Source organism: Triplophysa rosa, linkage group LG6 (assembly GCF_024868665.1).
Source record: "Triplophysa rosa linkage group LG6, Trosa_1v2, whole genome shotgun sequence".
Classification (NCBI taxonomy): domain Eukaryota; kingdom Metazoa; phylum Chordata; class Actinopteri; order Cypriniformes; family Nemacheilidae; genus Triplophysa; species Triplophysa rosa.
The window spans coordinates 1,857,631-1,885,615 of NC_079895.1; the positions used below are offsets into that span (position 1 = coordinate 1,857,631).

The 27,985-nt window shown below is 40.5% G+C and overlaps 1 protein-coding gene across 1 annotated transcript; it reads right to left on the minus strand.

Annotated features, from left to right (window-relative positions):
- Nucleotides 1-27,848, minus strand: xirp2b (xin actin binding repeat containing 2b). The gene is made up of 9 exons (XM_057336292.1): nucleotides 27,746-27,848; nucleotides 21,819-21,967; nucleotides 20,671-20,799; nucleotides 15,496-15,582; nucleotides 13,831-13,897; nucleotides 13,634-13,728; nucleotides 4,040-12,779; nucleotides 3,152-3,282; nucleotides 1-1,553 (listed from the first exon to the last, which is right to left on the minus strand). The coding sequence occupies exons 1-8, from the start codon at nucleotides 27,762-27,764 to the stop codon at nucleotides 3,191-3,193; spliced, it is 9,378 nt and encodes a 3,125-aa protein (XP_057192275.1). The 5' UTR covers nucleotides 27,765-27,848; the 3' UTR covers nucleotides 1-1,553; nucleotides 3,152-3,190.
- Nucleotides 27,849-27,985: the final 137 nt, after the last annotated feature.

Genomic DNA, 27,985 nt, shown 5'->3' on the forward strand with positions numbered 1-27,985 from the left:
GCAAGACGTCTTCGTGAACCAGCCTGATTCATTTGACAGATCAGGGATCGTCCAGAATAAATAACAGAAGACAAGTCTAAAAATAAAACCTTCCTCACAAAATATGTTCCGTGTCGAGAAGAACATTAACATAAAAAGATCACCCAGAACATTCACAAATGTGTTTCGCTCATCTTCTGTCGCCGTGGCACTCCAGGTGCTTGCAAAGGTATTAGTAATCTCCAGTATAACATTAGAATCGTATAAATAATATAAAAAATAGAGACGTGTATCAAGAGTCCAATCTAGTGTTTAAATTGTCTTCCCTCCATGGACTTTGTGATGTTTTCTGAAACTGAAATTTGGCAACTGATCATTCAATATGTTGTGTTTTGTGGATGATATTTACTCTCAACTTGACTTGTAAAAACAAAGCATTCGCAAAATTGGCGAATCTCATGGAAACACATCCAGGTCACGTTTTACTTAAAAAGATAGATTAAAAGATCAAAAGTACTGGTAAGTATTCTAAAAAGAGGCTTCATTTTCTTTTAAGCAAAATGTACTTTGGATATGACACAGATATGTTTTTTGTGAGATTCACTTATAAATTCAGGGCTTAAATTATCTAATGTCTCTTCATTTTTCCACTTTCATTTTTTTCTTTCTTCCTACACAACATACAAACCTTCTGAGCCTGCTTTATATATATATATATATAACGTTATATAAATAAATACAACACATTTGTCATTTCTCACAATCCTTATCAACTTCCTCCCTTACGAAAATTTACCATGGTTTTACTACAGTTAAAATTGAAAAACCATGGTTACTGTAGTAAAACAATGGTTATCACAAAATAACCATGGTTTTGAAAACCATGTTTTTTGTAAAAAAACATAGTAAACAATGGTTACTGTAGTAAAACCATTGTTTTGCCCCAAGTAATCAATGCACCAAAAAACCATGGTTACTACACTCGCACCACAAAAAAAAACATGGTTCATTTTCGTAAGGGCTGTTACCTCTTCACCTCCATCGTCTCTCTCTCCACCTTTCTCCACCCGTCCGAGGGCGAGATTTTCAAAGCTCTTCACCATTGTGTGGTGTGCTTTCGTGCTTCTAAAGTCTCCACGACTCTTCATGTTGCGCTGACAGTCTCGCGCGTTTCTCTCGCTCTCTCCTCTTAAAGCGTGCTCCTCTCAGATGCTTTCCGTCGCGGAGACTTTGAAGTTTCACTCTTTGGGGGCCAAATTAGTTTCGCAAATTTCCCATCCCGGGCGTTTTCCAATGAGGCCGATTGTGGCGGCCACACTACAGCAATCTTGTTGGGGTTCTGACAGACTTTTTCGTCCGGTTTATTTGCAGCTTTTTCAAACGCGTCCGAGCAGACGCTGCTTTGTGAGAGTGAATATCTCCAGTCGGATGCATTTCTTGCATTCCGGGTGGCCATTAATTCCCTCTGCGATCCTTGTCCGAATCCTTCCTGGAAATACCCTTCAGATTTGAAGAGTTGTTTATAATGGGGCTGGCAGTATAAATGTCCATGGAGGGAGACAAAGTTTCCAAGGCTGTCAGACAACAGAGTTTCATAATTCATAAGTCACGGAAAATTTCAGCTGTCTGCATTTGCATAACTTTGCAAATGAGCAATGCACTGCAGCCTTTCTGTATGCACAGAATACATTATCATATAGTTTACAAATAATCATACTTCTGCATACATATTCAATTACTACCGATAATGTTAGAATACTAACCAAGAATACTGACTACACCACAGTAACACTGTGACGCTTTTTGTTAAACTGTCTGTTTATGTTACAGATGACAAAATACAAGCAAAACTGTACAGAAACGTCTACCAGGGTATTGCTTTAGAAAAAATTATGGATGTGCAACAAATTAAACCATAAAATCTGTACCTACAAATGAACCATGGTTATGCTACAGTAGAGTAATCACAGTTTAACCTTGGTATTTGTAGTAAAAAATACGTTTTTTGTAGTTTTACAAATGGTAATCAATACAACCATGCTTACTACACTTACTAGAATAAAACCATGGTTCATTTCTGGGTGGATGCTATGGGGTCACCAGTGTTGGGTAAGTTACTCTGAAAAAGTAATGAATTACTAGTTACTAATTACATATTCAATAGTGTAATTAGATTACTGTACAAATTACTCTCTCCAACAAGTATTTAGTTACTTATTACTAATTACTTTCTATGTCCTATATCAACCTTGATTAGTTAATTGATTCAAGGATAGACATGAATCGGCTCTTTTAATTCATTTAAATAAATAATATTAAACTACATAAAGTACTCTTATTAACTGACCAAAGTATTACAAATGTGAGAATAATACATTAAAGCACGGATTCTATAGTTAGACTTTGAATTTTGATGTTAATTCCACCATTGCACACACATACAGTATATTACACAAAGTATTTAGTTTAATTACATCAGAAGTAACTGTAATTAAATTACAGAAAAAATAAGAGTAATCCCTTACTTTACTTTTTCAAGGGGAAAGTAATTAAATGACAGTAACTAATTACTTAGTAACTAGTTACACCCAACACTGGGGGTCACATATTGTCACATACTTCCTATACGCCTCAGTTGCCATATTTAAAATTGATGGGATTTTTTTAAGCTTTGAGAGTAAATCTACACAAAATAAGCCGATATGTACAGTACAGTTTGTTTCTATGCCTAACTATGATCAATATTAATATTTGCCTGTATAAACAATATACAGCTGTGGAAAAAAATGAAGAGTTCAGCATGTGGCTACACAAGTCCGGTGTGTGTTGAATCTCAACAGAATCAAACCCCAGGAATGACAAAGTCACCCAGAGAATACAAAGAATCAGACTTACTCTAGCATATATTCATTTTTGAACTGAATAAAATATAATCATAAAAACATTGTGTTGTGTGAACAAGAACTCGTTTTCTTTGCAGTATTCAAGATCTGGAAACATTTGACCAGTTTGTCCTGTATCAATTTTATGCAAAAAAAGCAAAATTTGGATGAAATGTTGTCGCTAGTTCACACACACACACACACACACAAAAAGAACTAGTAAATTCAGAAAAACTAGTTTTGGAGTGGTATCTTTATTTATTTTTTCTCGTGGCTGTGTTCTGACGTACCTCAATTTATTTTTGCAGCGTTCGCAGAAAAAGCAGGATTTATGGAACTTCTTTTTGTCTGCTATCAGGCCTTCCATGGGATACACCCTCATCCTGCACACTGCACACATCTCCGACTTTGGTACTCGAATCTGAGGAAAGAAAAACAGTTTAGATCAATAGTTTTATTTACATTTAACACCATTAACACATAGTGTTTTGGGGGGGAGCAGTGATGGGTAACGTAACCCAACGTGTCAACTCTTTACCCAACAAAAAGTTTCCAGTTGGTTTATTTTTAAAGCAGCCTCTTGTACGGCGGGTTGAATGTAAATTGCTTTGTCATTTGTGAAATTATTTTGGGAAATTTAATGATCCCGCATACTCGCCGAGTTTTCAAAATCATTTCTGTTTAAAGGCAGCCATTATTCGCTGACGCTAACGGAACAGAAAGGACACGCTTTAGGGCACTTTCACCTTTAAGATGCACGAAAATCTCGGCTGATGAACTGCTTATTTTGATTCTTTGACGTCACGTGGCTTCAGGCATTGTGTTCCGAGCAGCACAGCTTATTATTCATGATTTATGAGGAAATAACAAACGTTGAAAAGAACAAATGCAATGCAGATAAACACAGACGAGTGTTAATGTTCATATCAAGCTCAAAGTTAAATGGCAAATTATGGAGATAAGTCACAAACACACACATACCTACCCGGCTCTACAAATGGGTCATGCCTACATTTATCTTTCGAATAACAAATATACCATCCAAACCTGAAAAAAAAGACTAACAAAAGGAGATGCTGTTAGATTCAGCGCTGCAAAGATAAACACACACAACGGCTGTTAATTTCCATTCCCGTCACGCACATTCAGCAGCATCAGCATCATTCCGACGGCCTCACCTGTGACGCCCAAACTTTTAAACACACTCTCACTTTCTGTCCACGTCTTGTGGAAGTTTTTCATGAGTTCCTCCGCAGAGGCCTCTGGTGACGCCGTCACCTCCGTTGTGGTTTTCCTCACGGCGTCGGCGTACGAGAACGGCACCCGCTGAGTTGTAACGCTTTCGGTGTGCGTTGTAGAGCTTCTTGATTCGATCATTTTGGTACTGAACTGCTCCACAGAAGAATAATGTTGGGTTTTTGTCGCCGAGAAGCCCGTCGGGTCGACAGGCGCGTGAGAGGAGCTGCGCTGCGAGCATGGTTCTCTCTCCGGAGGAAGCGCAGGCTTTGAACTTTCCGATGCAATTTCAATCACTCTTGACTCTCGTTGCTCCTGTTTGTTTTGGAGAGCTTTGATGGGGGAACTTTGCTCACCCGTTTCAAATACATTTTTAATATCTTTGATGTTTTGAGCAGGTGCATCCTCTGGTTGACTCGGCTTTTCCTTCAGGTCTTCGCTGCCAGGCTTCTCTGTTTTGTCAATGAGGTCTATTCGAATCAGTTTCTCAGCTGATGTTTCCATCTTGCTGTCCAGCTTGGGGATGTTTTCTTTCTCTTCACTTTGCTCCGTGTTGGAGCGTAAATGCTCGGGAATATCTCCAAGCTTCATATTTCCCTCCATCTTACATTTTTCCGCCTCCTCGGAAACCAACGACGTCAGCTTCTTTTCAACAGACCCCTCTGTGCCATTCTTCTCTTCGCCGGGTTTCGAGTCGATTTGAATCTGACGATGAAACGTGGCCGGAGATTCCACGATCTCAGCTTTCTTTCCACAGACCTGCACCACGCACAGAGCGGGATCGGGCGAGGCACCGCGTGAGAGCGTAGCCGTTGCGTTTCTGAGCCGGGTCAGACTGTGCGCTCTGCTGGAGGAGGCCGAGGGAGAGGATCTGGTGAAGCGAGGCGTCTCAGACCGGCGTGGCGGGGGCGTCGGTGGTGTTGCTGCTCTCTGTGGCGAGTGGGTTCTCTTCGTGGACTCGATGGTGATGAACGTGGGCGAAGGAGAACGCATCCGTAACGATGGGGGCGGGGATGGGTCGGGGGGTTTCGTGCCGGTCTGTTGCTTTCTGCTTTTGCGTGTTTGCGACTTTGTTTGTTCCGTCTTTTCACACTTTGTCGATCCGATTGTAATCTTCGAAATCCTTTGCGTTGCACCACCGGAGATCATGGTTTCTGAGGTGGCCTCCCGTTCGTGCTTTTCAATATGGCTGCAGGCCCCGTCAGAGTACATCAGGAGAAGGTTTTCAACGCGAGCGAGAAGTTCTTCCAGCTTTTGTTCGTCGTGCTCCAAAGCCGCCCCTTCCAGCTCGCTCTTCTCCTCCGGACCAAGCAGCCAGGCGGGCATTTCATTAAGCAACGTCTTCACAGACTTAAAATCTATTTTTCCAGCACCTCTCTGTAGATCTATGATAAGCGACACCATCTTGCGTGCTTCATCTTGTTTTAATGATGCCGTGACGCTTTCTGCCAAAGACTCAGCGGGTACTTTTTCAATCTGCTGGCTTTCACCCGTCTCCTTCAGAAGATTCACGGTGACTTCCTCGTGCTGTTGGACTGAGCGTTCACTTCTGATGACCTCTCTATAAACCTCCGTGTGTGTGACTTCCTCCTGTTTTTGATCTACTATTAATTTAGACTCCGTGACAGCAGTAGCGCTGGCGATGCTTTGCTGTGCTGCCTCTTTGTCTTTCTTATTTTTACTCCTCCTCTTCTTTTTCGGAGTGGCGGGTGGCTCATCCGTTTTCTCTTTCTCCACTTTACTCTGTGTTTCCACTGGGCTTTTTTCATTACTCTGCGTCACCTGAACATTATCCTGTATTACCTTCACGCTCTGCATCTGCTCCGCTGTCGTTCTTTCTTTGGCACTCTTGCTAACTTTCTTCGCCTTTTGGCCGTCGGCCTTTTGCACCTTCTGCTCAGCATCCTTAATCTGACTCTCTTTCTTGGCTTTGGATCGGTCGGGAGAGGTTTTTCCTTGGGTTTTGTTTGGAGGACTGTCCTTGCTTGTTTTTTCTTTCTCTTTGGCTTGATTGACACCGGCGTGCACAGTCTCAGCAGATACGTTTTTAGAGCCACTTTGAGGTTTGTCTGCCTTTACTCCTCCAGACGCTTTGTTAATAACCGTGCTTGTGTGAGTAACAGACGTAACCTGCTGTATATTGGTGGTCATGGATCTCTTCTTTTTCTTTTTAGATGATGCGGAGGTGGTCTGACCCGAAGAGATAACATTGGCTTGAGCTGAGGAGATGAGAGGAGATTCCGGAGGAGATTTCTCATTTGTGGCAGCCATCAAAGCTTCGCTTAGGGGAGCGTCTGCGTGAGCCGGCGTGGATGAATCACGCGATTCTGCGCTCGATTCGCATTTGGTCACAGCCGTCTCTTGAGTGAAACCAAATGACATGCCTGCTTCTGACTTCACCGTGCTCACATTCTCTGAAGAAAGCATTTCGAGAGTTGCGCTGACCGACTCGTGCATGTGGATTTGGAAAGCGGGAGAGCGTGGCGGCGTGCAGCTCTCCTCACATTTCTGTCTGAACTTCTGTTCGGCTTGTATTAAGGGAGTTTTGAATTTGCTTACTGAGGATTTGCTGGGAGGCGGAGAGGCGGGTGGGGTGAGCGTCAACGGGGCGAAAACTTTCTTGGGCGGGCGAGGAGACTCGGGTGGTTGTCGAGTGAAAGCAGACTGGATGTCAGAGTAGATCTTGATGGATGCGGTGGTGGTTTCGCTGACATTTTTCACTTTCATCGCCTGCATGTCCATTCTGTCAAAGGAGATTGCAGGCTCGAGCTTGGGTACTTTGCACAACGTTGGCGCTTTGACAGGTTTGATGGTCATTTTAGTGGGTTTGGCTGGTGTTGTGCTGGGAACGGGCAGGAGGTCTAACTCTTGCTCGGTGGGAGGGGGCGGTAGGGGGTCTTGCTCAGACACGACCAGAGGCGGGGGGGTTGGAGGAGGAGGGAACAGGTCAAAATCTGACTTTGCAGGATCGCACACTGGAGGAGGAGGAGCGGGGAAGTACATGCTGTCGTAATCTGGAAGCGGTGAGGGGGGAGGTGGTAAAGGCGGTTCGGGCTCTGACGGTGGAGGTGGAATTTCATTCTTTCTGAGTTTAGTTTTATCCAATCTGATTAAACCCTTACAGCTGCTTTTGAGGTTTCGGAAGTCCGTCTTTAAAGTTTTGACTCCATGCGTCTGAACGATTGTTTTGTGTTCCATCACCGTGCTCTCTTGACTGCATGTGACCGTTTCACTCTCATGAAACGTACATCTGCTTTGCGTTGACTTCGTGTTCTTCTGCTTCTGCTTCTGTGTCTGGATCTCTGATGGAGGCTGGGATTTGACGGAACCTTTGACCTTTCTTATCGGCTGCCTCCGGGGAACCGTCGGGCTTGCTCTCTGTGCCGTTTCCATTAAGGATTTTATCGTGCCTTTAACATCTCCCTTTATCACCTCTTCTTTCTCCGCCTGAACTTGCTCTGGAGTCTCATAGAGTGATTTTATGGAAAGCTTCACATCGCCCTCGGTGCTCGCCCGCCGTTGCATTCTGGGTGATGAAGGAGCTTCGAGTAAGAGCTGAATTTTACCTTTCACGTCCCCCTGGACATCGATCTCCTGCTGGGAAACTTTTCTCTCGCTCGAAGCTTCTTGCAGGTCTTTTATTGCATTATGAACATCACCCTTGACAATCTCTTCCCTCTCTACCTCTCTCACCACGTGTTTGGCCTCCTCCAGGGATTTCAACGTGCCTTTGATGTCACCTGCCACTAAATCTTCCACGACCGTTTCCACCTTGGTGGACGCAGAGTCTTTGAGTGATTTCAGCGCGCCTTTGATGTTCCCCGGAATGATTTCGGGCTTTTCCACCTCTTTGGGCTGATTCTGGGCTTCCTCTAGAGACCGGAGAGTTGTATGTATATCACCTCTAACAACTTCTTCTTTCTCCAGAACGACCGTCTGGTTTATGGACTGTGTCAGCGAGTTCAGAGCGGCCTGCAGGTCTCCTTTAACAATCTCCTCCTTCCGTAAATGATCAAACGAGACGAGAGGCTCCGTCATGAAAACTTTAACCGTGTTATGAACGTCACCTGGGACTATATCTTCACTGTCCACCAGACGACCGATTTGAGCTCGATTGCCTGTCAGATTGAGTTTCATGCCATTAATATCCCCTCCGATGATTTCTTCCTTTTCAATTTCAGCCGAATCGTCCGTCCCCACCTGCAGGTGTTTGAGGTAATCCAACGCACCCGACTCGATGCACGTCGAAAAAATTCTCACATTACCCCTTTCCGCCTCGTCCACTTTAATTCTGGCGATCTCCTCTGTGTCTGGATTGTAAAGTTTTTCCAGGCATCCCTTCACATTGCCCTTGACAATATCTTCTTTCTCAGCGCTCGATTTCTCTTCGGTATTAAACAACGAGTAAATGGTCATACGAATGTCCCCTTTCTCATCTTCTTGGATGAGAATGCCCCGTTTTCCCGTGCTCTCCTCTTTAAGCAGGTTCTTCATGGCTTCCTCGATGTCACCTCTTATTATCTCCTCTTTCTCCGGCATGATGCCGCTGTGCTGATGGAGCAGCTGGTGCACGGTGCCGCTGATGTCTCCTCTCTCCTCCGCATTTATTATAACTCCCCTCTCGATGCTCTCCTGTCTGTTGAGGAGGTTCATCATGATGTTTTGCAGATCTCCTTTAACGATGTCTTCTTTTTGAATCTGGGGAGCTTCTTTATTCATCAGATTGTACTTGGCCATGCGAACGTCTCCGATTTCATCTGCTTCTATGATGATGCCTTTGGAGTCCACCATCCTCTGCGTGTAGAGCTCATCCAGCGTCGCTTTCACGCTTTTACCCAGAATTTCCTTTTTCTCCAAACTGCTTTCATTAAACACAGTGATGGGAGTGGTTTCAAAAAGCCACGTGGTCGATATCACATCCGCTTTGGGGATTTCTTCACGCCGTACCTGTTTGCTCTCATCACCTTCATTAACATGATCGAGTGGATTCTTCTCAAAAAGCCACACGGACTGTTTGACATCTCCCTTCAGCTGTTCCTTCATCACAACCGTCTTCATCTCATCTTCGGAGTTTTCATTATGGATCTGATCGATCGTGTGGGTTTCAAACATCCATTTGGCCGTCCTCACGTCGCCTTTATGAATCTCGCTCATACTGACGGTACGCACCAACTTTTGAGAAACGGCATCGGATTCAAAGCGCTCTTTGTTCGTCTTAACATCTCCGCCTTGAATGTCTTCCACAGTTTTGATTGATATTTTGCCATCCTCTGCGATCTTATCCAACGGTTGGGTTTCAAACCTCCACCTCGCCGAGCTGACGTCACCTTTTTGTATGTCTTCTTCTGTTACGGCTTTTAAGAGGTAGACTTCATCCATCTCTCTGATGGAGTCCAGAGGTTTGGTTTCAAACAGCCAGCGGGTTCCCAAGACATCACCTTTTTGTATTTCTTCCTTTGTGAGTGTGGTGACTTCATGATAATGGCCTTCTTTGTCTCGGATGGCATAGAGAGGCTGCGTTTCGAACATCATGGCATACATTTGCACATCTCCTTTCTCCTCATCCTCCCGTACCACCTTCTGGACTTTTCTCATTTCGGGCTCATCTTGAATGGTATCTAATGAGCACGTCTCAAAAATGAACCTGCCTTTATGGACGTTCCCTCCCTGAATGTCTTGTACCGTTCGTGTTCCCTTCAGCTCGGCGGGCGTCTCGGAGATGGCATCTATGGGCTGGTTTTCAAACAGCCATTTACAGTTATCGACATTTCCTCTTTGAATATCTTCAGCTTGAGCTGTCCTCAGCCGTCTCATGAGATCTTCAGAGGTCGAGCTCATCGCATCAGAAGATTGGGTCTCAAATATGTATTTCATCCGCGAGACGTCTCCGGACCGAATATCTATCTCTGTGACTCTCTTAAAGGCTTCTCCGTCTTCACCGATTATGTTCTCCAGCTTCTCCGTCTCAAAAAGAACACGTGCCATGTTTACATCTTTCCCGTGAATGTCTTCTTTTCTCACAGTGCGGGTTTGCAACACGGTTTCCGAGCCCTCTTGTCGTATGTTGTCCAGCGTTTGATTTTCAAAGAGCCAAGTGCACGTCTTCACGTCACCTTTTTCAACTTCGCTTGCATCTTTTTCACTCTTGAAATCTTCTTTTTCATACAGCGTGTCCATGGGTTTGGTCTCGAAAAGCCACTTGCATGTTTGTACGTCGCCTTTCACGATTTCTGTTGTTTCTCTAGTAATGTTTTCCTCGTCTTCAATGTTGCTGAAATACTTAATGGCGTCGAGAGGCTGGGTTTCAAAAAGCCACTTTGCGGTCTTGACGTCACCAGATTCCACTTCTTGTTGGGTAATGCCTTTGATGATCTGAAATTTGGTGATGCTCTCATCGAACTGGTCGATAGGGCGAGTTTCAAACATCCACTGGCAGCTTCTTACATCTCCTTTCACGATTTCTTCTCGGCGTACGGTTCTGACTTCATGATAATGTCCTGAACTGTCTTGAAGAGCGTACAACGGCATGGACTCGAACAGATGTTTATTCGATCTCACAGAGCCAGCGGTCACACCCTCAACTTGAATCTTCTGGCTTTCGTCATATTGGCTCAAATCGTATGTTTCGAAGATTTCCTTGTAATTGGTAACGTCCACATTTTCAATATCCTCCACGTTGACGGTTCTTGTTATTTCTCTTTTCTCCTCTCCGATCTGCTCCAGCGGCTGGCTCTCGAAAAGCCACTTTTGATGTCGCACGTCTCCTCTCTCTTCAGACGTCATGGTCTTTTTAAGCTTCCCCACCTCGGCGAGCTCTTTCATCTCATCTTTGGGGGCGGTTTCAAAATACTGTCTCGCAGACTGAACGTCACCTCCGATGATTTCCTCTGAAGTCAGGGGTCTGGCGTTGGAATCGTCCTTTAACGTGTCCATCGGTTGCGTCTCGAACGCCCAGCAGTTTCTCCGGACGTCGCCTCTGTAACTTCTATCGATTTGTTCGCTTTCAATTGTTTTTACAAACGCTCTCTTTTCCTCTCTGATGTCTTCCAAACGCTGGTTTTCAAACAGCCATCTTTGATGTCTTTCGTCGGCCCGTTCTTCATCAGACATTGCGGTTTTCTTAAGTCTGCTCGTCTCGTCCTCTTCATCTTTGATATTCTCCAAATGTTTATTCTCAAACCCCCATTTCTGGTGTCTAACATCACCTCTTTCTTCTTCAAACGCTACCTTTTTAATCAGTTTGCCCACCTCGGGTAGATCTTTCAGTCCATCCGCCGGAGCGCTTTCAAATAAGTGTCTCACGGAGCGAACGTTTCCCCCGATGATCTCCTCTGAGGTGACCGGCCTGGAGTTGGAATCGTCTTTAAGTTTGTCCATGGGCTGGGTCTCGAAAACCATGCAGTGTCTGCGTACATCAGCCCTGACAATCTCCTCCGTCTGCTGCTTTTGAAGTCTTTCCCATTGGGTGTTGATGGAGTCTAATCTCTTTGTCTCAAACAGCCATCGTCCGGCTTTCACCTCGCCGAGCTGGTTGTCCTCCATGGATATACTGGAGATGAGCCTGACCTGAGAAAGATCCCGATAGATGTTTTCCAAAGGTTGGGTCTCGAACAGCCATCTTGACGTTTTAACATCTCCCTTCTCGGTCTCTTCTCGACGGACGGAAGTGATAAGGACCATGGCGCCCGAGTTCTCTCTCATCACACACATGCATTGAGTCTCAAACAGCCATATGATTTTCTTCACGTCTAATTTGATCTCCTCCAGCACAGACTTCAGACTCAGAAGCTGCTTCTCGTCCATGGTTTCCGTGTCACCCAACGGATCCATTTCTTGGTTTTCGAACATGTACCTCACTGACTTCACGTCCCTTTCGCTGGCTTCCTGCGTGAAGATGACTTCTTTGGTTTGTTCTTCATCCGTGTGTATTTTATTAAGCGTATCCATCGGCTTTGTTTCGAACAGCCAGGCGGCGGCACGGACATCTCTTTTCCCCACTTCATGCACTAAATAATTGGTTTTAGCCGTATCGCGCTCCATCCCCAGCGCGTCCATCGGCTTCGTCTCGAACATCAAAGCGGTGTTTCTCACATCACCTCCAGCGGGGATTTCTGTATCATTTTTGTTCTCCGTCTCATTATCAGAAGAATCATCTTTAATGCAGTCCAAAGGTTTGTTCTCGAACATCCAGCGCATGGACTGCACCTCTCCTCTCAGAATCTCATCCCACTCCAGGTATTCACGATCGGGGCTGCCGTTTGAGATGCTGCCGGCGTGTTCGAACTGGTACGCCGTGTCCTGAACGTCTCCGACCGCTTCGATGGCATCTTCCGTCTCATTGATGTCCTGGTAGAAATCTCTCTCCAAGTCTTTTCTGACCTCAGGGTGAATGTGTTTGCAGAGGCGTTTAAGCTCCAAGTATTCTCTTTGTCTGAAGTATTGCTCTTTATTCACCGAGTGTTTGGCCGGCTGCTTTGGGGGTTCGGGGAAACTCAGAATCTCTGATGGTTCCTCCAGTAATTCCGGTGGTGGTGGCGGCAGATAATCCAGATCATCTTCATCGTCCTCATCATCATCCTCATCAACGACAGGAGGAAAGGAGCTTGGTTCATTCGCTTCTGGTTTGTCTGTCGCAACGCTGGTCGTAGTCCCAGATATTAAACGGCTGATATTACGCTCGATCTTGTGTGGGAGAGAAAAGAGTATAATTTGGTTAAACACTTACTTTCATTTGAACAGAATGAGCTTAAACCTCTATTTTGTAAATTGAATGTTCGAAGTCTCAAAAACATTCGCTACCTGCAAGAAAATTATTGGTGCTGAAATAAAGACTCTTAAAGGGATAGTTTAAAAAATATATATAAATTCTGTAACATTTATTATTCTTCATGCTGTCCAAAGTAAGGCTGCTTGATTATGACACAAATTATAATCATGTTTTTTTGGTCAATACTGAGAACACAATTTAACATGATTTCTCATTGACTTTAAAAACAAAGTCAATGAATAAATAAATTATGAATAAATAATTTGTCAATTTAACACTAGATGCAAATGCATAAATAAATAAAAATATAAAAAATAAAGAATGAATGCATACAATCAAATAAATAATTGAAAATTTAAATCGAAAATCGATGAATTGCATGCACATGCGAAATATGAAATATTTCTTCTGGGAGCACAAAAGAAGATATTTTGAGAAATGTCTCAGGGGTTTGTGTTCATACACTGGAAGTCAATGGGGTCTAGTGTTGTTTTGGTTACCGACGACAGAAGAAAGAAATCCATGCAGCTTTTGAATAAGATTAGGATGAGTAAATTCATATAATTTTTGGTGAACTATCCCTTTAAGTGTCACAAAGCTCAATAAAATGAAGTGCTTTTCATGAACACTGGCTTATATTAAGCTCTCACAAGAGAGACTTGGAAAGATGAAGAAAAGAAAGTAAACAAAGCCTTTTTATGCACTGAATCTTATTAAAGCATGATGCATTCATATGCCAGAGAAGAGATGTAGGCTAAACAGGACTTGCCTTAATTTTCTTGCTTGGGGTGGCTTCCTCAATAGTCTTCTCAAAATGCTGCGCCAGTTCTTTAGCGGAGAGCCGTGGATAGTACTCTTCCTCCTCTGTAAGCAAATGTTCAATTTTTAAGCTTTGTACAGAAAATACTGTAAACCAAAGAGCGAAGTGCTGTGGGATATGGAATATATTATCATCTACAAACTCACCAGATTCATTGTTATGATTCTCATAACTGGAAACAAGCTCCTGGTGAGTGACTTGAACATGTGCAGCCTGTAATATAGCAAAATAAACACAGCAACTGTTAAGAGAAGTGCAAACACAGCACACAAATCATCACTTTTCTATTTACATATTTAACACATTAATTTACAGTATATTCATGCTTGACCGGTGGATACAAAGTAAGGGAAATATTTATTCTGTTGTGTCCATTTAACACACATTTACTCTCCTTTTATCTTTGAAGTTAATCAGTTTTCTAAACTCTAAACATGAAGACTTTTTCACATATACAACAATAACTTTAAAGGGACACTGCACCCAAAAATGATCATTTTTGAGAAAACCGATCTCATCCCCCATTGACTCCCATAGTATTTTATCTTCCCTACTATGGCAGTGAATGGGGGGTGAGATCTGTTTGTTTACTGACATTCTTCCAAATATCTTCCTTTGTGTTCATCAGAAAAACAAAGAAATTTATCCAGGTTTGGAACAACCCGAGGGTGATTAATTGATGACGGAATTTTCATTTTTGGGTGGAGTGTCCCTTTAAGCCCTTAAATCCCCTTCACATCGCTTGCATCAGTGTTGCCTACACTGTCAAAAATAAACTAAAATCTGAGAAAATGTAAAAAAGGAAAAACTAATTAAGATTATGCATTTTTGTGTAAAATTTGTTTGTTAATGCAATGGTGATTTTCATATTTTCTAATGAAGCTGACAAGTCTGCTTACAGTAACTAAAAAAGCTTTCTAACTTAACTTTGTCTTAAGTAGTACAGAATGTATAAATTATAACAAAGCAAAATATAAAAATATAAATAACTAAGTCAGCAAACACTAAAACAGTACAAAATATATTAACTAGAGCATTGAAAATCCTGCAATGCATGCTGGGAACTTCCAAACCCTTGTTTAATGTAAAACAGTTTGTTCCGATAAGTCTAGTCAGCAACAAAACCTCTTATTCAGAATACACAAAGCATTAAATTGACTAAAGTATCTAAATGACTTTCCTTTCTTCTAAGTACATTTTGACGATGTGTTTTTTGCGATGATAATGCATTAAACCGTGCAGCGAGAGTTGAGTAACACGGCGCTCAAAGGTTCAATCTATTTCAGCTTCAACGTTGTTTGCCTTTGACCTTTAAAAACACAACCAATGATTACCAGACGATGAAAGACGCGAGCCGCCTGTCCATCTTTGCGCCAAAGCTTGTGATTTTCACGCATGATTTGTCAAGACAACAAGACAAGTTGAAGAAAGTTCATCGTGCCTTTGTTCGAGATCCCAATTTTAAGATCCCAAGACAGGTCATTTTTGTCTTCCTGCAATGCATTAAAACCATCAGACTTCCAATCTCAAATACGTGCTTTCATTGTCTACCTTGCAAACACTCTTCCGCATCTGCAACACATTTAATGTGAAGGTTAAACTGCTGGATGACTTCCACCTTCAAAGTAAAGATTCAGAACTGAGGAAATACGGCACACCCTGCGGCCGAGCTGGCTGGATCTGAGATTCAGGTGTACATTAAGAGCTGTGTGACTGTCAGTGCCGTCAGTGTAGCTGTCGTTAGCGTCTGACACTTGTTTTGTCTATGAAAGGAGAGTTATTAGTAGCGAGCCTGACGGAAACGTCCGTACCCTTTCATCCTGGAGGATGACCTGCTGCGAGACCTGTCGACCCCCACCGCTGCTCACCGTACTCATCGCTGATGAATGTGACACCTCCTGCATGACAGGAGACAAGGGCTGTTATGGAGGATGAGAGGTGGAACACATCACATACACACGCGCGCACTCACGCACACACTTCTTCCAGAACGCACACATGTAACGCTCTTTAAGAAAAAGACATTATTTCTCACTCATACATTTTAATATAAGCAAAGTTTCTTTAATACAAGGAAAATGTTGTGCACCTGCATTGAAGCGTGGTAAATAGCTTGCAGTTGAACATTTTTATTTCCGTCAAAAATGAAAATTCTGTCATCATTTACTCACCCTCAGATTGTTATAAACCTGTCTAAATTTCTTTGTTCTGCCAAACACAAAGGAAGATATTTGGATGAATATCAGTAACCAAACAGATCTCATCCCCCATTGACTCCCATTCAGTGTTGGGTAAGTTACTCTGGAAAAGTAATGAATTACTAGTTACTAATTACATATTCAATGGTGTAATTAGATTACTGTACAAATTACTCTCTCCAAAAAGTATTTAGTTACTTATTACTAATTACTTTCCATATCCTTTATCAACCTTGATTATTTAGGTGATTCAAGGATAGAGATGAAACGGCTCTTTTGATTCATTCAAATAAACAATATAAAGCTACATAAAGTTCTCTTATTAACTGACCAAAGTATTACTAATGTGAGAATAATACATTAAAGCACGGATTCTATAGTTAGACTTTGAATTTTGATGTTAATTCCACCATTGCACACACATACAGTATATTACACAAAGTATTTAGTTTAATTACATCAGAAGTAACTGTAATTAAATTACAGAAAAAATAAGAGTAATCCCTTACTTAACTTTTTCAAGAGAAAAGTAATTCAATTACAGTAACTAATTACTTAGTAACTAGTTACATCCAACACTGCTCCCATAGCATTTATTTTACCTACTATGGTAGTAAACGGGGGATGAGAGCTGTTTGGTTACTGACATTCTACCAAATATCTTCCTTTGTGTTTAGCAGAACAAAGAAATTTAGACAGGTTTGAGAGTGAGTAAGTGATGAAAGAATTTTCATTTTTGGGTGAACCATCCCTTTAAACAACCATTGCTTTCAAGCATTTTTAATGTTATTTATTTATTAAGTTAAATCAAACTGGTCTCACAAGTTACTTGAATTTAAATCGTATTAAACTGACTGGAAAATCTAGTTTTAACCCATTTTAACTTCATCTTAAAATTTTAATTCAAGTGACTTGCAAAGCCAATTCAACCTAAAAAGTTTAGTTTAAAAGCCTTCTTAAATTTTGATAGTTGTATTGGTGATTATTTTAATTTAACACAATACCGCGCACACAACTCGTCTGCACAAAGAAAGTTTGACCCAAGTATCTTAGTAAGCCAGAGCCTGAAAGTTTCTCAGAATTGATGTTCTTGTTATCGAGCCGAAACTAACGTCCAGATTTCTGCTGACAGCGTGAGGGCAGATTGGTGCCCTCTCTCTGGAAGTCCCGCTGCTTTACTTCATTTTCATCGTTCTCCTTTAGTGAGACGGGTCAGAAAGAGCACCGCTGTTCCTCCACGTGTCTCCCTCGACCTCCCGGTGAACGCTGCTCGAGCGGGCCGGATTCTAACAAGCAGCAAACTATCCTGACACCCGGATTGCATAACTGCACTCTCTACGGCAGCCTGGCAGGTGACAGACAGCTCAGAACAACATGTCCACGTGACACGCACACACAACTGTGGGTTACCTCACGCATGGAGCCCATGATATGAAACTGTAAATAGATGAACTCTAGCGCTGTTCTGCTGCATTCTAACATTTTGAGACTGAAATTCATAAAGCAGCACAGGTGTAGTTGTACTATCATTACCGCAATGCACTCAAAAAAAATGATTTTACGATACCGTTCACTTTATTTAAACAGTTCATTTTGTTTTAACACCATCGTATTAGGTTTTATGTTCAATTGCATTGTGTTAAACGTACTAAAAACAGTAATGCTTTGGCTTAACTAAATGTTTACATTTTAGATTAACATGTTTCAATCAAGTAGCTCAAAATAATATTTGACTTAAATAAATCGAAGTTAACAAAACACAATTATTTTGAACCATTTTATTTAATCCATTTGAGTTGAGGTACATAAATGAATATAGTTGAATTAAAGTAGCGATATAGAAACTAGGAACAGGATTCCCCCTTCCCATCATGCTTTGCACGGGGCTGAATAGGGAGTAAAAGTTGCAATAAAATGTCATTTTGTGTGTTAAAAATAACAGCTATATCAGAAAATATCTTACCTTAAACTAACGTAATTCAATTATGGACACATGTTATCTCTATTTAAATACTTTTAGTTGGATGAACTTAATTGACTCACTAAACTTGACGTTCGGGACTGCACATCAAAGCGCTTTTGTCCATAAAGATACACAGACACACATACTTGACAGAACTATAAATATAACAGTCCAATTAAAATCCTACAGATATTTTCTTACACATATAGCAGTATAGCTACCGTACATGCGTATTTTGAATGATTTTCTCTACATTATTATTGTTATACTACAGTGTCTATATTTATTGTCTGTGTTTGCTCTCCGGTGTGTTTTCTGTGCAGCTACATGGCAACAATGCAAAATTGTGAAATACACGAATAAAAAATAATAATAACGAGTCACGACTAAAAGTTCATAACTAGAGTTTTGATTTTACTGCGTCTTTAAAGAAAACATCTATTAAACATGCAAACACCTTTCATATTACAAACCCCAATTATCTCAAGATAAAGCAGAAACTCAGGAACACATCTTGCATAAAAAATAATACTAACTGAAGCAATTTATAGTTTAAATACACACCCACCCACACAAACACGTTTAATAAATGAGCGTCTTTTACCAAGAGCAAGAGAAAACATTGATAATGAGATGACCCGCCGCATCTAAATCCTTTCATCCCTCTGAAATATCTGCGACAGGATGCATTATGTCCAAACTGCAATTCTCATTTGTTTACTCAGAGCGTAAAATATCTGTCTCGCTCGTCTTTGTGAGTTGAGGATTAGTGTCAAACTTCATCTGCTTTGTGTGCTTAATCCTTGTAATGTTCGGTAAACTTCACTTTTAATTACTTTTGTTCGCGACTTGTGTTCCTGAAGCAAGAAACAAAAAAAACATGGATTTAATTCCCATACACAACAAACTGATTAAATTAATACTTTTAAGCATCTGGCAAATGCACAGATGTAAATGTATACGAAAAAGATATCCGGACTCCTTCAGAGCTTCAGAGAAACGGTTCGCAAACGTTTTAATCCCAAACACCCTCTTTGAACGTCTATCTATTTCTGTTTTGCACACATCCCAGACTGCAAACTAACAACAACGAGTGGTGAATAATGATCTCAATTCATTTTAGGTGAAGTATTGCTTCATGGAAGTTTGCCATCATGGAATAGTTCACGTAAAATGTAAAATTCTGTCATTACCTATTCACCCCAAACCTGTTCATGACTCATTTTCAGTGGAACACAAAAGGAGATATTTTGAGAAATGTTTCGGTAGTTTTGAGTTCATACAATGGAAGTCAACGGAGTTCCGTGTCGTGTGGCTATCAACATTCTTCAAAATATCTTCTTTTGTGTTCTGCAGAAGACAGAAAGTCAAACAGGTTTGAAATGACATGGGAGTGAATAAATGATGACAGAATTTTCATCCCTTTAAGGTCATGGAAACAAAACGCCAAATTATATTAAACGGATCTGAATTTAAACAAATATAAATGAACTGTCTGTGTATGTTTAATATAGTATTTTATAGTCCTTTAATCCGCGGGCATGACGGCAGTGAAGGTTCAAGCACAGCATCCGCTGTCATTCTGTATCCATGCTGGTTTTCATCCATCACTGAACTCAAGGCTCATATTCCTGCAGCAGAACAGAGAAGCGCTGGTATGGATGGCTGGACTGGATTCCGTTTGGATCGGGATGACTGAATTGCACAGACTCCGAGCAAAATGTATCTCTATTCTGCTTCTCTCACGGTGAGATTTTCCGATTTTTGGAGTCAGGCAGCAATATTGGCATGTGCTAATGCTAATGGGATTCACAAGCCTGGATGAATCTATGCAGATCAGAGTGTGTCTGGCTCTGTATTTGAATAGATATTGTGTGAGATCTGGGGAGTTTTGCATTAGATCAGCTTTAAGAGGATTATGTTCACTCCAGACGTTCATGCACACCCTCTCTTTCTTATTCCGGAAGCATTTTTGCATATGCAAAAGTTGCTTGTAGCATCTCATACTCTGCCTCCCAATGCTTAAACCAGCATTGGCAAAATACTAACTATGACCTAATGTCTATGAGATATTGAAGAATAGCATGATAAGTTTAGGTCTGTAGAATCAGATGGAACTATATAAGACCAAACTTAAAAGCAGAAAATCATTTAAGCAATACACATGTTTGACCTTCCTTTTGATCGATGATCAACTTCCACACAACCAGCATTCATGTCTCTTTGCTATCTGCATCAACCTAAAACTATCCATTATGTATCAAAGTTATGGTAACACTTTACAATAGATAATTTACAATAAATCCTTGTAAATGTTAGTTCATGTCAATAGTTATTCATGTTAATTCATGGTGCATTAACGCATTAAATGTAAACAGTGACAGCCTTTGATTTTAATAATGTATTCGTAAATGCTGAAATGAACGTGAATTAATATTAATAAATGCTGTAGAAGAATTGTTCATTGTTAGTTCATGTTAGCTAATGCATTAACTAATTGTTAACAAATAGCACCTTATTGTAAAGTGTTACCAAAGTTATTTATCAATTGCAAACCGATGCAACAGGCACATTTGCCATATATCAATCATATTGATATATTATGGAGCCCTACTTTTACCATACTGTGCTATAAAGAAATAGGGAATGTCAATGTATGAATTGTCATATGGAAACTTTGCAAACATTGATATATACGATTTATTGTTCATGTTATTTATTGCAGTCATGTAATTAACTCAATTAAAATTGTCGTTTTGATTGGCAGCTTAAGTATAGCTGATGGGCAGCTCAGTTTGGATAGTTCGTTTTGAAACAGCACTGACCTGCACAGATCTGTGTGCGAGATCAAACTGAGCGAGCGTGTGAGCGGTCGACACGTCCTCCTTCTCGAACTGTCTGCGGACGCTGGCGAGCCCTCCAGACAGAGAACAAACCTCAGCTTCCTCCATGACCTGACGGCCGAGACAAAAATCACAAGAGCGGTGGAGTGCGATTACTCTCTCTCATCCAGCGTCAAACAAAAACACATTCATATATTCATGAGACACAGACAGTTTCCAGTCATCATCTCATTATCTCTGCCGCTGTACAGAATCATATTTGCAGATTTTGCACGGCAGTCTTGAGCGAGTTTCATCTTGAAAGGTTGTGTGTATCTCAAGCACCTTATGCAAAACCATAAAACGTATGTTCATTAAAGCAGTGAAATGTTCAGCTGTTAAGATGGATCGCAAACAGAAGGTCACATGTGGCATCTTTGTCTTTAAGAGAGATTTTCTTAAGACTTGCATTAGCAACACTGCTACACAGAATGGATTCTTGTCACTTTTATACAATACAAATTGTTTTAAAGCAATTGTACATTAAAGTTCATTAATTATTGAAAGTACCTTAAAGACAATAACATCAATTAAAGCTTTGTTTATAACTGTATATGTTGAAGTATATATATATAGTATAGTGTATACAGCCACGGAAAAAATGGAGAGACCATTTGAAATTTTCATTTATTCATCACTTCTAGATGTATTGTACAAACTCTCGCTCTCTCTCTCTGACTGCAAGTCTAGTCTGTCAATCAAACACATGTGAGTTTCCTTTATAATCTGATGTGTGAAGGCATCAATTATGGTATAAATCAACGAGAGGGGAATTATACATGAATATGACGCTGAAGAAGGCCTCGGTCCTCACACGCCGTTCAAACGCACAACAGTCAGAAATGGTCAGCCTTGATCATTCACACTAATGAAATGTTGAAACCGTGTTTGTGAGCTGTACGGGAGACTCGTTTACTTCATGTGACATTATATTAGATGATCAATTTGATGCCACTCATCACACCTGGCTAAGTGGAAATTTCAGTTTGTTATGTATTAAAAGCTTTAATCAAACAAAAGACTTCAGGCTTGCAAAAACTAAACGAACGATTCAAAACGTTAAGTTTGTTTGGAGTGCATGTGTAATTTACCCCGCTGGAGGAGTCGGTCCTGTCCTTTCTGGAGACCGCGGCCTGGTACAAAGCCACACGGTTCTTCAGCGGGACGGGTTCACATCGACTCGGGTCCGTCTGGCTGTCATCAAGCGCGTCTGCGATGGATCCTGGAACGCTGCCTGCAGCTAGAAACACATCAACAAACAATGAGCAACATTGACATTTTCTGAAGAACATGCGACATACAATCAAGGCTATTTTACTTTACTAAAATTAAAACTTTGAAAATGTTTCTGTCCGTTGAAATAAATAAAAAATATTGGAAAAACTTAATTAAAGGAAAAATTAAAATGTTGCCTCAAAAATAAACCGTGAAAAGTTTAAAGCACTAAAATGATAATAATAAACAAAAACTAAGATACACTTTAATAAAAATGAATGAATCTTATATAGCAACATAAAAAATAAATAAATTATAAAATGACAAAAGCATATAGCAACATTTCTAAAACTAACATGAAAACTAAAAATATAAAAATAAAAGCTCATTTTAAATATTAACAACACTAAATAAAACAAAAATCAAAACTATAATAAAACTTCTCATCATGCACAATGTCATTCTGAGTGATCTTTAGTCCATTGTCGGGTGGTCACTGAGGTGTATTTTCACGTGTCTAAATTTCGTGGTTAAATGGCACAGGTCCCTGCTTCAATGAAAGCCAACGTGAATTTTTATCTATTTTATTAAGCACCAGACAAACCTCGTGATCGTTTCGAAAAGTAATCGCACCACCTGTTTACTACAACCTGAACAATTTGAGGCATCAACAACGACCACCGCACAAATAATACATGACATGTTTAGTGCTCAGGTTGGGGATTTATTTGAATTCTACGCAATAATAATAGTAATGCTGAGCAAACTTATTATACAAGTAAATGTGACTTTAAATAATACACAGATTAACTGTAGAGACTTGCGTAACTTCAAGTTGATGTGCACAGTTCTGCTGAGGTCTATTACTGTTTTAAGTGAGAGATAGATCCTCACTTGTAAAACAACCCTCAGATTTATGTACTGGATGTTTTTAAAGTGGAAACTGACGGCAAGAAACTTCAATAAAGACAGATTACAGCAATTTGGGAGTCATACAGCGGCTTCATTAAGACTTTAATTGTGTCGCTCATGAAAAAAAACAGATTAATTGCTTCATCCACCAAAAACGACAGCTCGCTAATGAGTCGACAATAAAATTACATAACAAACTGCAATCTACAGTTGAGTTCAATAGAATATTTCACGAGTTTTGTTCTCCGTCAAGGTGCTGTATGCAATTTATATATATTTTATTTATATGTCCGAGATACCCGTCAGATTGGTAACCGGTGAGAAATTCTAATGGAATCAGTCCATCTTTCTTTCAGCCAATCAGAAACGATCTTTACCTGTCAATACTTTTGCATGGGTTTGCTGAAATTGATTGTCTTTGGATGGTGGGGAAAGTCTCGGCAGTAAATTTGCCGAGAAGCTTGAAATTGCTTACAGCACCTCACAGGTGAAGCATCATCTGTTTGAATCGACAGACTGTCCGTCACAGAAAGGTCGAGAACCTGTGCATTGTTATATTGTAGGATAAAGTCACTCCAGCTCTAAACACAGTCAGAGGTGAGATCTTAACGCTAGATATGAGGAGGCGTTCATGACTAAAGGCTGTCTCGCTTTTATCCAGTGAAATCAATTATACAGACTGTCTATCCGTAGCCCAATGAAACATTGAGGAGTATGAAGACACATCGCTCTGCCTGCTGTAAAACATCATTACGGTAATGAGCTGCTGGCAGAGCGAACGCTTTCCACATCAAAACTGAACATCTAATCCCACCCTGCGTGTTAGTCGGTGTGTATACTGGCGGAAAAATGTGTCATCTGAACTAATGTGATAGATGTAGAACTGCTTTACTGCTTTGCAAAAACCGCTGAACATACCGCTGACATACAGAATAACGCAATATTTGTTAGGAAGTAAACATCACTTAACAATGAACAATGCTACAACAATAATTAATGCATTTTTAAAATCAAAAGTTGTCAGTTAACATTAGTTTACGCACAATGAACTAACCATAGACTGTATAAAACACGGACGTATCGTCACCCGTAGAATTGTGAAGAGCAATTTTGAAGCCTAAAGTGGGCGGAGCCGGTCGCCGCCATCTTGGCAGCACGTCTGTGCGCCACTCTCGGATAATAAAAAATGGGCAAAAACGCAGGACGTGGGTGGAGCTGAGGCGCCTGGATGGTGAAAATACCTGTCACTCAAGTGGCCAAGCCCTTAATTATGCAGAATCTTAAGGCTTAATATAATTTAACGGATGAGTTGTCATGAAGGACAAAATTAGCTACTGTATATAGACCAAAATCCTTTTTTGTACCAGGCTGCAAACGTGTTTTTCTCTGCTATAAAGTTGAGCATTTTAACATGGGGCTTAACGAGATTCTGCTCTGTTTTGGAGCCAGTGGTTTTGGTTTCACGAGAGAGACCGGAAGGTTGCCACTCGGAGCGAACATGAACAACTTAACTAACACATACATTGATTAAAAAATGCTGATGATTTTTATTGTGCAGCGTTGGTTCATGTTAGCATGCATTTAACAATGTAAAGAAACACAACAGAATTATAAATGCCTTTTTTCGCTATTTTAAGATCATAAAGTGTTTTCGCTTACAGTGTTTTAAGGGATCTTAGAAATGTTCCCATCAGCAAGTAAACAGAGTACTTATACCTTCTTTGGGCCAGATCCAAACATGTAATGTACTGTATGCTTCTGAGAGAAAGCATTCCCAGAATGCACTGTGACGATACAGAATACCAAAAACTTTTCATCTGCAGTATATGTGAATTCAAATTTCAAACTATGATTGAAAAATGCACCAGTTTATACAATATACAGTATGTGTGGTGTATGTTTGTGTTCAATTCGTATCAGAATGTCTAATCTTAATTTAGACACTTTCTAAGAGAAAAAATTATGATCGTCTTAGCAAATGCATTAATGCGTGTTTTGTTATTGTGCAAACCATTTACACACCGACAGCACGGTTATGGAAAAAAATCTGCAAATCTCATCGCATATCAGCATCTGAAAAGCATGAATGGATGAAGCAGTTTTATGTCCAGGTAAAAATAAATTGACACCATTTCTTTTACAGTAATCAAAAGCATTTTAACTAAATATTTGGAAAATATCAAAATAACTTATTTTTATCGCTATTTATTATTAGTTTTTCTTGAAAGTGAAATATTAGCACAGTTCATGAACGTTTGGCGACGGGCTGTATAGTCTCAATAAAAAGTTCTGTCATGATATTAAACACCATCTGCAGCCTAACAGGCTCTTCATTAACTTTTAATGGCTTTGATCCTTTTAAAGACTTATTTGTGAACACAAGGCATTTATTAAAAAGCAAAAGACATAAAAATGAATAAAACGCTGCTGCTTTGCACGTCTAAAAATGTGCCGGAAGCTCAGTTCTCAAATCATTCGTACATTAAATATTTCCTTCAGCTTTGACGTCTCTCAACAGAGTGGTGTTTGGTCAAAGTTATTTCAAGTGTTACATCACCTTACCGAGACCTTGAGTAATTCACTCCGCTGGATTATTTGTCATGCCGTAGAAGCTTTTATCCCAAGTTTAAAGTACACTTACCACCCTGGAGCTACCTCGGGTTAAGTGCTTCGCTCAAGGGCACGTAGTCTTTTATCAATCTCCTCTTTTGGGTTTTGACCCTGCATCCTAACCACCTTTACCACAATGCTACGTCGCCCTTAAAATCAACACAGCAACACATTTTACAAATGTGACGTAATTCACAGTTCAACAGGATACAAGAAAGAAATGGTCCATCGAGGACCGGCTGGAATAACTAACCGAGAAGTAAAAAGGCCAAAAAACATCACCCCTATCTTTCAATATTTGTCCATTTCTAAAATTCTGAGCTTGTGATTGGCTGGATCACAGAAGGTTTGCATCACAGCTAACATCACCAGGGAAATCGTGGCTATGTCTCTATTTTAGCCGTGCTGATGAATGTGCGTGCGTGCGTGCGTGCGTGTAAACCCATCAACCTGTCATGATGGATGAACGACCACAGGCATCCGGCACCCAAAATAAGCCCAGTAACAGCTACCCTTACACGCCACATGCATGTAAAACACGAGAGAACCACGGGACGTTCCTGTTCTTCATATACAGTATGTGGCAGGTTTATATTATTGTCAGGTTTCTAAAAGTTTGTACTGGTGCGAAGCATTCACCACTGAAATCAGTCAAATCCTTACGCCTCTAAAATGTCACCAATCCAGATCTGACCTGTGATGAGTTATGGCCCATCCAGAGCTCACATGACAGCAGAGTGAAGTAATCCGGGCGCCACGTACACGTAAAAATACATCCGACTTATTTTAAACCGTGTGGCCAGTGGGTCGGGTTTCTGCGGGAGAGCGTCTGAAGACTCACTCGACTGAACCTCTGATGAGGGAAAATGTGTTAGGAAAGGACGAGAAGTTTAATGCGTTGGGTTAATAGCGTTATAAAATAATAATAAAAATTGACTTCAGTGTTAGGGAATCTACTTTAGTTTCATTTATAATTTATTATAATGAAACTAGTTAAACCACTAAAAATGTTTGACTACATTAAACACTTGAGCAGACACATTTACACAACCAATGAGACTTTGAGATTTGTTTACTAAAATAAATGAAAATCTGTCCATGCAAAACAACGATTTGTTATAAGCAGAAATTACTTTTAAATAAAGAGATAAATGGGAGAACAGACATTTTAGAAGCGCAAGTGCATTGTTGGCTCTAAAATGTTCCCTTATAAATACTGTAAGTCATTTTGGATAAAAGTACTACTTCTACTTCAAAAAATTATACTAAATTAATAAATGTAAATGCAAATATTTGACTCACATTTCTAAGCGTAGGAAACTTTGACATTTTATTAGTAAATATGAAAAACATATCTTGGTTCCTTTTGGAAAAACTAAAAAAAAAAGCTTTTCATTAAAAATCCACATTTCAATAAGTTAATTCCCAGAAACTTTATAAAGTAAGCGAAATTACATGTACATAAAAGGTGATTTTGTTTTTTGTTGTAAAAGAGAGTAAAGAAACAGAGTCACACAGGCAATACGAGGATAACGGCGGAAACGATAAAGATGGAAAAAGAAACAAACGTCTTCATGAGAAGCGTGTGTGTGCTCTGTCTGTCGTCCGTCTGGAGGTTCAGAATTCAATAAACAGTTTCTCAGCCAAATGAAAAAAGTTGAATAATCACTCTATAGGCGCCGTACAAAGAGTTTTACATTTCACGAGGGAAATATGAGCACCCACGCCTGTCAAGAAGAAACACTGCCATCACAATGCTCCAGAGTTTTGGAGGGTTGCTAAGGTGTGCATGTTTTTAGCTTGTTGCTAGGGTGTTTTGGGTAGATGGCCTGTAGATGGTTGGTCACAGACCCAAGTCAAAATAGCCCACATCTATCTTTTTTGCTATTGATATACAAAAATATAGTTTTAGTTTAGTGCTAAAGCTGCAATCTGTAATGTTGCTCTGCCCATCTCAGAATATCAAAAAACTGCATGTTACTTTACGTAATAATCTGTACGTAAATTGAAGTCAAACGATGTCAAATTGCTTATTATTTAGTTCTCAAGTGCTGAAACATTTATTTACGGAGCCATTAAGGAACCATAAAACCTCTCAATTGCAATTCCTATAGCGCAAACTCACGTAAATCTTCCATTTCTCGCCTCCCACAGCAACGTGTCGACCACAAGACCCTTTCGGTCAACACAATTCATCATTTCTTACAAACCTCTATCAAATAATCTTCCACAATATCCATTTCACAGAACCCAATTAGGTCCATCCGCCGAGAACACTCACCACCTGTGTGTCCGTCCATGAGAAAGAAGCGTGTTAGAGATCCACAGAACGGGCCTGGAGATTTCCTCCTGTCCTGCAGGCTGTCCGGTTTAGTTCTCCTGAGTTTGTTGGAGACCAGCTCCAGCAGCGCTCGAAACGTAACACGTCTCTGTCGAGCTGCTTTTATTTTAAAGCATCTTCTTCTCTCCCCTCCCCAACATTCAATCCTGCGCTCTGCCAACACGGCTTTTTTTGGTGGAC

Coding starts and splice junctions, on each gene's coding strand:
- xirp2b (XM_057336292.1), bottom strand. Junction 20,800..21,818: donor GGACCGACTCCTCCAGCGGG/GTAAATTACACA, acceptor CTCGGCCGTCAG/GTCATGGAGGAAGCTGAGGT. Junction 12,780..13,633: donor CCCCAAGCAAGAAAATTAAG/GCAAGTCCTGTT, acceptor CTCCCACACAAG/ATCGAGCGTAATATCAGCCG.